Here is a 15,564-nt window from a genome sequence, read left to right as displayed (position 1 = left end):
GTTGCCCTTTCTCTCTCCACCCCAGATCAAATCCGGACCGTCCATCCTTCGGATGAAGGCCGTCTGGACACCCTATCCACCGTCCACGTGGCGCCTCGAGCGTCTTTGTAATATTATAAGACGCTCGGGAGGAACCACTAAGGGGGGGCCCACTCGACCCGGTATACCCAATACAACAGATATTTTTTAATGGGTAGAGTGACGTCATCTATTGGGTTCGGTGACATCATTTAGGTAGAGCTGGTCACTGTGTATCATCGTCTTCCTTTTGACTAATTCAAGTGTTTATCACCAGAAAATATAATGCCGTTACTTCCCACACATCTCATCTTCATCAAAATCAAGATTATTAATAATATTCAATAGAAATACCAAGATCTTCTTGATTCCCAGTTAATTTGTGCATACGATGCAAAAATTGTACTTCGAAGGTAGTTCACCTTCTTCATTCTCTCTGTCATGGAGCATCGAGCATATTCGATATTGTCCCACATAGAAAATCAATTCTATCAGATCGTGGGTCACTATAGGACAATCCTATCAATTCTAAATCATTCGGACCTCAAGATCCGAGAAGGTTCTCACTTGACAAATCAAGGGAAATGTGTGCCGCTACGCTTGCCGGGGAAGATAAACGAATAGAATTAGGGTTATCAATGTGTGGGCCACTTATTCTGAAGCCCAACGTATTCATAATTTCTTGATTAGATGGGTCGATAAATTGTTAATTGGGCATCGCACTAGGCCCAATAAATAATATCCAAATATATGATCCAAATGTTCTCAATTTCTTGATCCAGTGGGCCATTAAAATGTCACTGGACCTTCCACCAGACCCAATAAATAATATCCGAATATATGGATAAAATGTTTGACCCAATAGGTCAACTAGAGGACAATTGGGCCAATTAGTTTCTAGTGGGCCTCGCACCAGGCCCAACTCAATTTTACCGAAAATGTTCTCAACTTCTTGATCCACTGAGTCGTTTAAAATGTCATTGGGTCTCGCACCAGACCCAATAAAAAAATAATACTAGGCCCAACCATAGTGATCATCAATGAAGAAAATATGTAAGTCTCAGAAGCGTATTCAGCAATCTTCATTCCAATTGCTATTTAAATGCATTCCATCTCATCCTGATGATTCAGCCCCATTTAGTAGAATGCGGCATTCTCCTTCGTCGAATAGCACCTATTCGCCCACAAATATCAAGATCAGGCACCACTTGTCCAACAAGAAGAGGCGAACAAGAAAAATTAAGGTTGTGTTTGGATTGCATTTTCCGTGATTTTTCATGGAAAAATTACTGTAGCGATTTGATGTATGTGAGGGAAAAAGGTAATAGGAAAATGTGATCACGGAAAACGACGTAATTTTTCGACGGAAACCGACAATCCAAACAAGGCCTAAGTTCGCGTGTGGTTGCTGCATCCTGCACAGCAATAGATGCAATAAGGGACACCACGTTCTCAGCATTGATGCAGCAAGGAAATTACTCCTGAGAGTTCCAGAACGATCCCCTCCACTTCACCACATTCCAGGCCAGTCAGACCACTTGGTCGGTGTCAATTCGGCCAAACTACAACCTCCGCAAGAGGCTGCGTCTCGACAAGATGTGGGCTCGGCTCCTGATCAGGACTCCCTGGTCCTTGAAGGACGTGGATCCCACTAGAATTACTAATAGGGTCAGGGCTCTCATAACCATCCAATTATGTAATTACGGAGTCATAAGTCCGACTAATCTAGAATTAGCGTGTAGGTCCTTGCCACGTGTCTGGATTAACTGCAGGCAAGTAGATTTCGAATTTGTACGCACCTTGTTTAAGGATGAAATCAATTGAAATATTTTCATTTCCATACTGCGTATTTATTACACATGGCACTGCTGCATTAAATCCCTATATACGTATGAATACTACCATTATACGTCGTATACTATGTTATATTTCTACATATATCCCTGTATGTGTGGGGTCCACATCCTCCATCGAATGGGTTCAAGAGTCCAGGGGTTCCGTTCATCCTCATCAGTCCACTTCTTCTACCGAAGAAACTCAATTGCTCCCGGTGGAGCTGGGATCATCATGGGCATCCTCTGAATCCGACAGGGTTCCCTTCAACTCCTCGACTGCCTTGAACAGCCGGTCCAATTTGCGAATGAATCGAGGGCTCCCCATGCGAAGTGCGAAGTACACGCGGAGGAGCACTACGTGCTCCATGCCGCAGTCCCTCACGACCCTGAAGAATCCTGCCGTGTTCCTGATGTTTACCATTTCTTCTGCCTTTCAAAACGACACGTGGCAGAGCGAGATGAGGATAAATATGGAGCATTCCTTGCTCGACACGCCCTGTTCCAATATATTGCTCGATACGGTGCGTTTTGAAGGGCAGAAGAAATGGCAAACATCAAGGACATGGCAGGATTCTTCAGGGTCGTGAGGGACTGCGGCATGTAGCACGTGGTGCTCCTCGACATGTACTTTGCACTTCACATGGAGAGCCCTCGATTCATCCGTGAATTGGACCGGCTGTTCAAGGCGGTCGAGGAGTTGAAGGGAACCCTATCGGAATCAGAGGATGCCTGTGATGATCCCAGCTTCCCCGGGAGCAATTGAATTTCTTCGGTAGAAGAAGTGGACTGATGAGGATGAACGGAACCCCTGGACTCTTGAACCCCTTCGATGGAGGATGTGGACCCCACACACACAGGGATATATGTAGAAATATAACGTAGTATACGACGTATAATGGTAGTATTCATACGTATATAGGGATTTAATGCAGCAGTGACACGTGTAATAAATACGCATTATGAAAATGAAAATACTTCAATTGATTTTACTATGGTTGGGCCTAGTGTTATTTTTAGCTGGGCCTGTTGCGAGGCCCAGTGACATTTAGAATGGCCAATTGGATCAAGTAATTGAGAACATTTTATGCATATATTCGGATATTATTTATTGGGCCTGGTGAGAGGTCCAGGAGAAACTAATTGGCTCAGTTGTCTTCTAATTGACATATTGAATCAAATATCTAATAATATATTCGGATATTATTTATTGGGCCTGGTGGAAGGCCCAGTGACATTTAAATGGCACATTGGATCAAGAAATTGAGAACATTAGAAAAAAAATTGATAACATTTGATGGATACATTCGATTATTATTTATTGGGCCTTTTGCGAGGCCCAGTTAACACTTGATCGATCCATCTGATCAAGAAATGATGAACATGTTGGGAACTTAATTATTGTTGTTCAATTCTTCTTCTTCTTGGACAGGTGGTGCCTGATCTTGGTTTGTGAGTACGAATAGGGGCTGTTCGAGGAAGTAAAATGCTGCATTCTGTTTAGTCCAGTTGAGGAGATTCTCACGGTCTAGTGCACTTAAATAGTCGTGATACGAAGAATTGAGACCTGGATTGCAGAGCACAATTGTTGGAATTCCCCCTTTTATTTTTCTAGGTTTGGCATATTTGCAATTCGATGACCAATCTCGTTGTGCACCCAGGAATTCTTTCCAGTGTTTCAGAAACCGCGGGTTTACGTCGTCTAAGACGTTATACCACGCATTGTCACAGTGATGGGCCAAATCAATATGGCCTGCGTTGTAATTGTGGGCATGAGGATTGAGACTCCTAGCCCAACATGTTTTACCAGTTCTACTTGGGCCTTCAATTATTATGGACATGGGCCTGTGTGGTCTGTTATCAGACCTAATAACATTTTGAGTGACCCAATTTATCAAGAATATAAGAACGCGTTGGGCCTGTGGGAAGCGAGCCTTGTATAGTTCTGGTGGCTTCTAGAATATTCTGTCCAGATTGCTCGACAATTTGTCGTAGTGAATGATGAACGATCAAGGATCGCCCTTCTTGATGATATTGAGGGTCATTCCCTTATCTTCCTCGGCAAGCGCAGCGGCATATACCTCCCCCATTTTGTCGGATGAGAATCTACTCCGGCCATCCAGACGGAACTCGCCCCATTCCACAAAATCTCCGTATTTTGATATGTAATCCCTAACTATGGATGAATTCCTCGCACCTTGAACATTTGGATGGAACATTGAATTTGAACTGGGTGATTGGATATCGAAAAACCTCGCAGATTGAGTGCGAAATTTACCTGTGAATTGAATCAGACAGTGTAGATGAGGAGATCCATCTTAGTGGGTTTCTTGAACAACTCGTATGTAAGTGGGAGAAATAGAGAACTGGATGTTCCTAATTGCATCTAATGCTTGTTGTTTGGGAAGAACACACCTGGGATAGGTGAGGAAGATGTTCTTCGCGTTGATGAAGAAGGAAGAAGGTGCTCTCGGCATCCTGAATCTCACCCCAACCTGATGACGTCACTCACCCCAATACAAACTATCCCATGTATTGGGTAGAATGGGTTGGCTTATATAGCCCTTCCCGAGCGTTTTATAATATTACAAAGACGCTCGGAGAGCCACGTGGAAGGCAGATTCTGGCCAGACCAACGCACAAAAAGGAATCCGTCCGTAGATTCCTCACTTTTCATCTTCCTTTCTTCTTCAACCTTCACACACACTCACACCTAAAACACACACTACTCCTAAAATCTATCTTTTCACTCTCAAATCTCTAAACTAAATACACCAAAACACTCCCCTTTCTCTTAAGAGTTGATTCCATAGCTTAAATTCCTTCAAAAACAATTTTTAATTCGGATTTGAGCTTGAGAAGAACAAGAGTTTCATATGTTTGAACTCTTCATTTGAGGCCGAATTGGAGTGAAATTTTTGGGAGTTTCTTCACCATTTGCATCCATAATCATCAACAAACAAGTTTGAGGTAACAAATATTTACCAAATGTTGTCATTTGAAATTTTCCATTTATCACTTTTTCTAATTTTTGGGTAATTTCAAATTTTTTTTATTTTGTGAAGTTTGTTGCTTTACATTGTGCTTATTGAACTTATTGATGATTATTGGTGATGTTTAACTCATGAGTTTGTGATTATTTGGTGAATTTAGCAATTTTTAGCTAATTTTGAGGATTAATTTGATTTGATAATTATTAGCTAAATTCTTGACCTAATTGGGTTAAAGAAAAATGTAGGAGATTAATGGATTGTTCTAGGATATTTACATGCTAAATTTAGCTTTAATTGGCTTATCCTTTGATTTTTGGCATGTTTATTCTAGAAATTTTGGTGAAAAGGAAAATTAATGATTTTTTTTAAAAAAATTCATGGTTAAGGTGTTATTAACACTTAATTATGCTTATTTAGGTCATTTGGGAGTAAATTGTGCATTTGTCTAATTGTTTTCTCTAATGGGTTTTATATGCTTAAATGTTTCAATTAAAAAATAAATAAATAAATAAAAAGAGCACTTGTTGATTGATAATCAATTGTGATACTTAGTTATGGTGTTAATTGCTAATTATTATGTAAGTAAGTTGTTAAGTTTGTCTCTTTAAAGATAAAGGTAAATGAGTGTTTGTTATCTTTATCTAGCAATGTACCTATTAAATGAAGTTAATGTTCAATGTCGCGCCCCACTTTTTGATGTGTGTGTTGTGAGAGTGTGTAGTGGAATGTGAACGTGTATAAATGAAAAGTAAAAGGTCATGGGACTTGAGAATGCGACGATTTGGCCAAACAAAGTTCAAAAGGGGTTTTTAATGAAAAATGGAGTCGCCACTTGGTATAGAGTTAGGGTGTACCAAGTCACCCAAAAAGAAATTTTCTAAAGAAAAGATAGAAAGAAACCCCTTTTGAACGACTCCTAGTCCACGCAAACCAACGAAAAAGGTTCGGGAGTCACATTTGACGAAGGGGAAGGCAAGGATAAAAATCCAAGGCACCCCTTCGACCTAGCCAAGGCTAGTTGCATGATTTAGCCCCACCTTTCCTAATTTTTCTACCCAAGGTATGTATCGCGTGTTGGATATGACTATATGAATGCAAAAACCTAGACCTAGGGGGACATGGGAGAAATTTCTCTTCAAAGGTTGTGTGGTGCCAATCACATTAATTGTGAAGCCCAATAATGATCATTTGGAGAGGTCACACATAATCCTAAATGACGTAAAAATGAGTGGAATGCATGCCATGTGAAAATGTAAGTTTGTGTGAAGTGAGAAAAGTGATAAAAATAATAGGATGTAAGTGGAGGTGTGCAAATGTATTTACAAGGTAAGGTGAGTAAAGAATGATAATGTGAAAATAACATAAAGTGCATGTGTGCGAATGATATGGTATAACGTGTGAGTAGTCGAATGAAAACGTGCAAAATTAAAGTAGTGTGAAGTGAGAATGTAGAAAAAGGGATAGAATATAAAGTAAGTGTATGTGATGGTGAATGAATGAAATGCATGAATCCTATAGGAATGCATCAAGATGGGAACGGGGAGTCCTAACTTTGTGACTTTAATCTTCCCTTTGATTAGAAGGGGGAACTAGCGTGCTAAGGCTATTTGTGGAGCCACACTCGCTCGTTTCCCTTGTCGAAAGGGGACTCTCAGGCAAATGTACCCTATAACTAGCATGAAAATACAAAAGTCTAAAATGAAGGGGAAAGGGTGGAGGAGCATGCCAAATGATAAAAACTAAGAAAAATGCATGAAATGTGGTGAGCATGCAAGTATGCACTAATAAAAGGGACGGCCTATTGGGTCTAGCGTTGGACTAGCCCTTTCTATGAATTCCTACTAGCATTGGACTAGTGGAAACGGAACAAAGAACTACAACTAGCGTTGGACTAGTGCTGTGACGGGAAAATGGGCCACTACTAGCGTTGGACTAGTGTGGTGACGTGCATTCATCCATCATATTCGTTCATGGCCATGGAAAGCAAATAGACATGCCAAACACTCATAAACACGTAACACGTAACACTTAGCATGCTCGACTAGATGCAAAAGCCTAATAAAGCACTTAACACATAACACATAGGCATGCAACCAAGCTAATGAATCTACTACATTTGCTAACTAAAACAAAAGGGGAAGGGGAAAGTGGACCAAATTGCTCGCCAAGCCCTATCTATTACAAGCCAAGAGGTGTACACATACTCCATAATGTATAACTTAAACAAAAGCAAAAATAAATGAAATAATTGAAAGGAATTAAGGAAAGGCAAAGAAAGCGACGTAGACATGCATATTCACATAACACGTAGGAGCACGTAGGGTCAAATGAAGTGCAAATGAGGGATAGAGTGTACCTCCCTTGAATTGACGCCTTAACGGAGTGAAATCACTTATTTATCCTCCAAAATAAAAGAAATGGTCAAGGTACCAATTTACTTGGAAAAATTAAAGGAAATAGGCAATCACAAGCTCACTTGATCGTAAAGTCCCTAAAGTCATGATTTAAGCACAATTGAAACAAAGCATGGTAGTTAATTGAAGCAAACAAGCAATGAAGTTGCACAAATTAAAATTATCAAGGACCAATTTGATGAAATTCTTTAATTGATTGGGTCCTAGTGGAACAAGAAGAGACTTGGGGGGCCAAAGTGTAAAATCTGGAAATTATTCATGCATGCAAATCACGTAAGGAAACTCCATTCTGCAGCATTCATTCGAATTTTCTGCAACAACTTTCGACCAAGACAAACTAGCTGCAAACTTCACTTTCACTTACGGATTTCAACCTCAAAACACAAGATACCACTCCCAATCTTCAACCAAACCAAATACCATGCTTTTATTACAAGACTAAGGCAGAAAAAACTGGATTGGTGGCTGTTTAAGAATGCAAGAGATGATCAGCAAAAACAGGAGACAAAGTGCAGCCAGCCGCGGCTTTTACCCATTTCACAATGCAAACGGGCTCACCAAATTTTCAGATTTGTACCTATCAACCATCAACTAAGCACACAACTCCGTTGCAAGTATGAAGTTGGAGCTGGCCATCAAGGATAAAAAAAAACAAACAGCAAGACAGCAATAGAAAAAGGAAAAAATGTCGCAGGTTTTCTGCAACTACACAAATGAAGCATGCAGCCTTTTGTTCCCCAGCTCGCTGCAATTTTACTCATTCGGCCGAGGCAACATTCATGCTAAAGACTCATGGGCATCTTCACTCATTCAAACACACAAAAGGGTAAAGACTTGCAGCAAAGGTAGACATGTCATTCTAGTTCAAATAACAAACTGAATCAAGCTCTTTGAGCAAACTAAAATTTTCGGCCAACTAAAGCTTCTTTGTTTCTATAATTTTTGCAGCTTATTAACAACCCAGAAAAATTACATTAAACCATCATAAAACATTAGATTAAATCATGCAAGCTAATAACTCATTCAAGGTACATCCCAGGTTATATTCAAACACGGTTTCCTGCTGCAATTTTTCCGCTGCCAACTTACGGTTCAAACAACACAGCCGAAATAACTAAAGCTTCTAGCTTGCAAACAAGGGCAGTGTTATGGCCTGATGTTATGCCACCAGCGCACACGAAGACATCACCATCCAACAACAAACAGACCCAGTTGCATAATCAAACCAGAAATTGGGCACTTACTCCATTTAACACTGAAGCTCAACATCAAAGTTTACACAAGCAGCAAGAAACGAAGAAGCAGCAATCAAGGCAACATTAAAACAGAATTGCCGAAACTTCATGCTATATTTCTGAGTTATGTTTGTTCAGCATACAGACATTAGTCATAAATTCAAACAAGATGCAAGAAGCTGATGGCTTTTAGCTCTAAGTTTTCTATCAAAAGATTTTGAACAGAGTTTTGGCAGCAGGACATTCATGACCTCTCAGTCAAGCCGCGCATACAACAAACGTCAAACGAACCACCATTTCAGCCACCAAGGAGCATAGACAATCAAAGCAAGACTCGGAACAACAACAAGCAAAACCAAAAAAACTTACAGCGCTTGTATTCTCCCTTGGTGAGGATCCGTGACTGATGTTGGCTTAATGAGATGATAACAGCTTCTTGTGAGGGTCAACTGTCCTAGTACCTTCTTCGTTCCTTGAGGAGACAGCACCTAATCTCTCCTTCTTCCTCCTTGCTGTCTCGTTTTGCCTTGCTTCCCCTAGTTTCTGGGTTCTTCCCGTCCAAAGCTCGCTCCTTTCACTACCCGTAGCCTCCCCTTCTAGTTATTTCCTCTCCACAGCCGCCAACCAAAGCTCTCTGGTTTTCTTTTCTTAGCCGTCAACTCTATCCCCCTTGCTTTCTCTCGCTTTTTCTCACTTCTCAGATTGCAGCCTCACCTTAGCTCTCTATCCGTCTACTCTCTCCTCAACCCGTAGGTTTCTTGCCCAGAACCCCAGCTGCCCTCAGCCTTTCTTTTCAGCCCAGCCGTCCTCCTTCCCTCTCTAATCTCCCTCGGCCGTCACTCTCAAAAACCTCCCGTAGCTTTTTTCCTACAGCCGTCCCCCCTCTCTGCCTCTTGCCCGCTACTCCTTTTTATATCTCTAAAGACACCTAAAACCTACATCTAATGGTGCTGGTTTTTCTGCATTTATGGTCATTATCCGGAGCCTTTGGATGATGCATTTGGGATAAGAGTCAGAGGATGATTTGTTTGTCGTACTGAGGGGCTCTAACGGAAAAGAAAAATGCGAGCCAAGGGGTGTAAATGGAATCCATATTGCCACTGCAAATTTTTTCTGTACTCGTGTGCATGTTTGTGCTTGAAATGAGATACGGTGAGATGGCTAGGATCCTATGCAACTTAAGGTGTGTGAGCTTGTTTCCTCATTTTTCTTTTTTTCCTTTTTTTTTCTTCTTTGAACAATAATTTAACAAAATTAATAATAAAGCTAAGTAAAAAACAATCATTTAAGTAATATCACATCAAAAATAAAAACAACAAAGTTGCCATTTTTCAATCTTTTTTCATTTTTCACTTTCCATTGTTTTTTTTTCTTTTTTCCTCATTTCCAAATGAACTAAACTAATAAATGCTTGTAAACTAATTAAAATACAATAAGAGACACGAAATAGGAATCAACCAAAATAAATCTAAAGTTGAAACAAATAAATCCAAAAATTAATCAAATTCGAAACCAAAAATTTGGTGTCTACAGTTTGCCCCTCTTTGTCCGAGTTTTCTCTTTGTCCGAGTTTTGAAAAAACTTGAGACAAAGAAATAGACACCAAATACTCACCTGTGTTATTCGGTTGCCACTTTTCGGAGGACTGACCTAAACAAGGAATTTTAAACATGGGACTGGCCCGAACAGAAATGTAAACGGGATAGACCCGGATAAAAAAATAAATGGGGATAGACCCGAACAGAAATGTAAATGGGACCCGACAGAAATGACCCCGGACGGGACTGACCCGAACAGGAATTTAAATGGGATGACCCGGACAGAAATTTTAAACGGGACTGACCCGAACTAGAAATTTTAAACGGGACTGACCGAACAGAATTTAAACGAGACTGACCGAACAGGAGATTAAAACGGGACCGACCCGAACAAAAACTGGATTGACCCGAACAAGAAATTTAAAAAGGGGACTGACCCGAATAAGCTTTTAATCATGGGACTGACCCGAATAAGCTTTTAATCATGGGACTGACCCGAATATGCTATAAATCATGGGATGCACGCTAGTGGGACTGACCCACGGCTAGCGGCAGGGTAAAATGAAAGGCGCACTAGTGGGACTGACCCAATGGCTAGTGGCGATACAAAATGAAATACTCACTGGCGGGACTCACCTCACGCTCCAGTGGCTGTGGAAATGAAATGCTCACTGGCGGGACTAACCTCACGCTCCAGTGGCAATGAAAATGAAATGCTCACTGGCGGGACTAACCTCAAGCTCCAGTGGCGATGAAAATGAAATGCTCACTGGGGGGACTAACCTCACGCTCCAGTGGCGATGAAAATGAAATGCTCACTGGCGGGACTAACCTCATGCTCCAGTGGCGATGAAAATGAAATGCACACTGGCGGGACTAACCTCTGCTCCAGTGGCTGTGAATGAAATGCACACTGGCGGGACTAACCTCTGCTCCAGTGGCTTTGTAAATGAAATGCACACTGGCGGGACTAACCTCTGCTCCAGTGGCTGTGTAAATGAAATGCACACTGGCGGGACTAACCTCTGCTCCAGTGGTTGTGAAAATGAAATGCAGGCTAGTGGGACTAACCCATGTTTAGCGGCAATGGAATATGAAATGCACGTTAGTGGGACTGACCCATGTTTAACGGCAATGAGAATGAAACGCGCGCTAGTGGGGCTGACCCATGTTTAGCGGCGAAGGAAACAAAAATGCACACTAGTGGGACTAACCCATGTTTAGTGGCAATGGAACATAAAATGCACGTATGTATGAAGAGGCTGTGTAAGACTTGCTCGGTGGTAGGATAAGAACGCACACGTTAGTGAGATAAACTCGTTGCTAACGGTGGTTGAACAAAAATGCACACGTTAGTGAGATAGACTCGATAGTGAGATAGACTCGATGCTAACGGTGGTGGAATGAAAATGCACACGTTAGTGAGATAGACTCGATGCTAACGGTGGTAGAATGAAAACGCACACGTTAGTGAGATAGACTCGATGCTAACGGTGGTGGAATGAAAACGCACACGTTAGTGAGATAGACTCGATGCTAACGGTGGTAGGAATGAAAACGCACACGTTAGTGAGATAGACTCGATGCTAACGGTGGTAGAATGAAAACGCACACGTTAGTGAGATAGACTCGATGCTAACGGTGGTGAAAAACAATCCCAACATGACTTTTGTGAAGTTGGCGGCACAAAATCCAGGCCCAACGTGACTTTTGTGAAGTTGGTGGCACGAAAACCAAGCCCAACGTGATCGTTGTGAAGTTGGCGGCACGAAGTCCAAGCTCAACGTGACATTTGTGAGGTTGGCGGCACGAAGTCCAGGCCCAACGTGACATTGTGAATGGTCAGTGGGATAAGACCCAATCCTGCCATCCAATTGGTCAAGAAATTGGATTTGATTTGTCAAGATACAAGAAATTAAATTTGATTTTCCAAGAAACAAAAATTTGAACTTGATTTTTGATTTTTGACTTTTGAATTTTCCTGATTTTTCGAGAGAATCTTTTTCAAAATAATTTGCCCCCAGTGTAGGGCCCTTTTTCCCTTCTTTCTTCTCTTTCTTCGGCATCGGCCTTCCACATCACCGGATGCTCCTTCGTCGATTTCAACTATGAATACCTGCACAGGGGGCTTACATGCACTCAAATTTTCATGAAAAAGGCAGCGTGATTGATTTGAAAGTCTTGCTTGAGTCTTTGACGAAATCCTCAAATGGACTATAAAAAATTTGCCCCAGTGTGGGCTTATTTTGTGAAATCTTGGAAATAAAAATTTTGCCCCAGTATGGGCCCATTTGATTGCAAAAAATTGGTTTGGATGTCTCTCCATTTATTTGAACCAAGAGAAATCGCACTTTCCAAAACTTAGAAAGTAATCATATATACAACGTGAAGAAATTTGAACGTTGAGTTTGAACTCATGGCGAAATTTCATGATGAATCCCTCAAAGTAACTCCAAATTCAAGAAGATTTCTTCCTCACTTTTAGCATCGGTGTTTTAGGGTAACGGGTCACCACTTCCGGTTGGCTCATCTTTCAAGACCAATCAAGTGGGGTGTTATTTCTGATTTGGAAATGGCTAAAGGAAATGGAAGGTCAAGATTTGTCTTATTTTGTGCCCAAATTGTGTGTAACCCTTTCTATACCACATCTTGGTGAAAGCAAAGAGTTTATCATCCTTATTTCTTAAGAAAACGTAGTCCACATATGAGCTTTATAGGCTTGCAACAATATGGATGGAAACGATAGCTAAACATACAAAAACTGGTTATACCCTTATGATCATGAGTGATCGATGGATTGCTTATGAGCATAATCCTCACTTTGGGTTGTCATGAAGGAATAAGTCAACGATGGACTTTATTAGCTTGTAATTTGGCTTGAAAACGATAGCTAAAGAATAAAACTTTCAAGGACCCAATTGCACCGAAGATCGCATTTTTCAAAATTGCCTCTATTTTGAACTCAAAGATCTCAGACTTTGTTTGCATTTTTCTCATTCACCAGGGATTTCAGAGTCGATTTTTGCATTTACTTTTCTTGCTTTGTTTTTTGCTTTTCTTTTCCTTCTTTTCCTCGACCTGGTGGGTTTTCTCATGGTGAGTAGCGTCAACCCCATATCCAAGCAATTCAGAAATACAGCTAAAATTTTCGGCATCAGAAATTTCCTTGGCAGGGCCATTGCAAAGAACAGAAGTCAGGACTTTTCGGCTTTTGTAATGGGGTCAGGTGGAGTGCTTAGAAAAGTTAAGGCTTGAAAGCGGATTTCAAAAGCGGTTTGAAAAATCTGAGATCGCATTGTTGCGTCAACCCTATTTTAGGGTTAAATCAGAATTTGCCCCAGTTTATGCTCAATTGAGGCTTTTCACTTTCATTTTCTTTCTTCTTTTGACTTTTCGGCTTTTTGCCATTCTTTGAAATTTGCCCCAGACTTTTCGGCTTTTTGCCATTCTTTGAAATTTGCCCCAGTTTATTTTTGAACTGAGGTTCTCTTTTTTTCCTTTGTCTTTTGATTTTGTGGCTTTTCACTTTTTCACTTCTTGAAATTTTCCTCTTCAACTCAAACTTGCCCCAGTGTGGGGTTTGCGATTCTCAGGGGTTTTGCCAAACGAAACAATTTATTCTGAAGGATCAAAAGGGATAACAAGGGATAGAATGTTTGATTGGAAAAGAAGAGGGCCTGACTTTCATTCCGTTCCTTACATTGACTGAAAGGAAACTTTCTTTAATGGGAAATTTTTGGCATGTATCTGAATTAACTGATTGAGGAAGACCCTTGTTCATCCATATTTGTGAAACATAGGCGATCCACGCGGACAAAACTCTTCCTTTTCTTTCTTTTTTTCAAAATTGGAACCCAAGTGGAATCAAATTTCCCCAATTTGCGGTTCCCTCCTTATTCTAGCATTTTCGCTTTTCCCCTTTTTGAAAAATTCTCCAATCTCCCTCCCCAATGTGGGGTATGATCGTAAGTGCTTTGAAAAGAACCACCAATTTTAGCTCAAATGAGGATACAAGGGATAAATGGTGTTTAGGTTGTAGAAACGATGGCCAAAGTATTATTCTTACGCCTCATGACAACCAAGTAAACGAATTGCTCGTTGAGAATCCATTCCCCTTTTTTGATATTTAAAAATTTTCCAATGTAGGGTAGTGATCACCAAGGCACTTATTTGAAACGAAATTATTCTTTTATAGGCTCAAATGGGAGAGCAAATGATAAAATCTGTATAGATAGAGAAACGAACGCTTGAAATATCATTCCGAATTTTCAAAACAAATAAGGATAATGCACTTTTTGCTTTTACTTAGATGTGAATTAGACACAATGGACATTTTTCAAGCAAGGATTGCCCCAATTTATGATTTATCAATCAATGTGACTGATTTTATTTTGTGGTCAAATGAAGGAGAAAAGGTATCTCATTGGGCCTTTTGAGTGATCGCTCACCCTTTTTCTTTCTGAGCACTCTTATTGTATAGCTCGGATCACCAATCTAGTGTACGTATGGATTTTAGAAAGCATACACTTATGAATTTCCAGGCTGGAGATTGAGGAAATCTCGATTTGGTCTTATTTCTCAAAATTCATCATAAAATCTCCAATGAATAAGAATAAAGAATGAAATGTACATAAATTTACACAAAACAATAATTGTCCAAAACTTTATTGCTGAAAAAGTTTGAAACAAAAATTTCTCGTTCAATTACGATACAAATGAGGAGGAAAACTTCTAAGAGCTCCACATATACACTTTTCGTCTCCTTTTCTTTTGAAACAAAAATGTATTAACAAATCAAATAAACAGAATTTTCCTTTGACAAACAATTAAAAAAAAATCTCTCAGAGGCTTTAGCGTAGAGCTTCCAGATAGATCATTTATGTTTTCATTGTAGGATCTGCCCAAGAATCACACAATACTTGCAATTTTGACACTTTATTAGATCAGAAGTGTCATCAGATGTAGAAAAATATTTTCCCTTTATTGGAGTATTCTTACGAATGCAGGGGGAGGGGGAAAAACAAAAGAAAAATACCCTGAGTTAGTAAGCAAGAATATAAAATCGATATGCATGTCCTCTGGGGGAACCCTTTTTGTGCCAAGGGTAGGCCTAGCATGAAAATGTAATCCTCCAGAGCAGGCACTATACAATACCTGATGGATCCAATCAGCTTATGGAGTGAAAAATAATTTGAAAAATTTGGCCCATTGGAATGAGAAGAGACGTTTGTCAAAATGAGGACCTCGTCCGAAGGGATTGATCACTTTTGATCGATACAAGAACTTGCAACAACGCACGGGTTTGACCTTGACGAACTTCCTATCGAAGAGATTGGAATTCGTTTTGACAACTTTTCTCAGTGAAGCACGGGTCAAAACTCCAATTGATCAAATGGCTGGATGCAATGGATGTTTTTCTCAAAATCGACTAGGTTTTCCATTTTGAAATTCGACATTGAAACCCTAATTGGTCAAATGAAATTGACAATTTATTAAAAATCGACCGGATTACCCTAAAAAGGATAAATTGATCA

General features: G+C 40.3%; 1 protein-coding gene across 1 annotated transcript; it reads right to left on the bottom strand.

The window, feature by feature from the left end:
* Window positions 1–3,244: 3,244 nt before the first annotated feature.
* Window positions 3,245–4,327, bottom strand: LOC113771147. Its single transcript, XM_027315762.1, has 2 exons — window positions 4,266–4,327; window positions 3,245–3,716 (listed from the first exon to the last, which is right to left on the bottom strand). Exons 1-2 carry the CDS (start codon window positions 4,325–4,327, stop codon window positions 3,245–3,247), a joined length of 534 nt encoding a protein of 177 aa, XP_027171563.1.
* Window positions 4,328–15,564: the final 11,237 nt, after the last annotated feature.

The sequence above is a fragment of the Coffea eugenioides genome, chromosome 5 (genome assembly GCF_003713205.1).
Source record: "Coffea eugenioides isolate CCC68of chromosome 5, Ceug_1.0, whole genome shotgun sequence".
Classification (NCBI taxonomy): Eukaryota; Viridiplantae; Streptophyta; class Magnoliopsida; order Gentianales; family Rubiaceae; genus Coffea; species Coffea eugenioides.
Note: the sequence above shows the minus strand (reverse complement) of the source record. Positions and strands in the feature narration are given on the sequence as shown.

Coding starts and splice junctions, on each gene's coding strand:
- LOC113771147 (XM_027315762.1), bottom strand. CDS start 4,327: ATGCCGAGAGCACCTTCTTCCTTCTTCATCAACGCGAAGAACATCTTC. Junction 3,717..4,265: donor ATCTTCCTCACCTATCCCAG/GTGTGTTCTTCC, acceptor AAATGTTATTAG/GTCTGATAACAGACCACACA.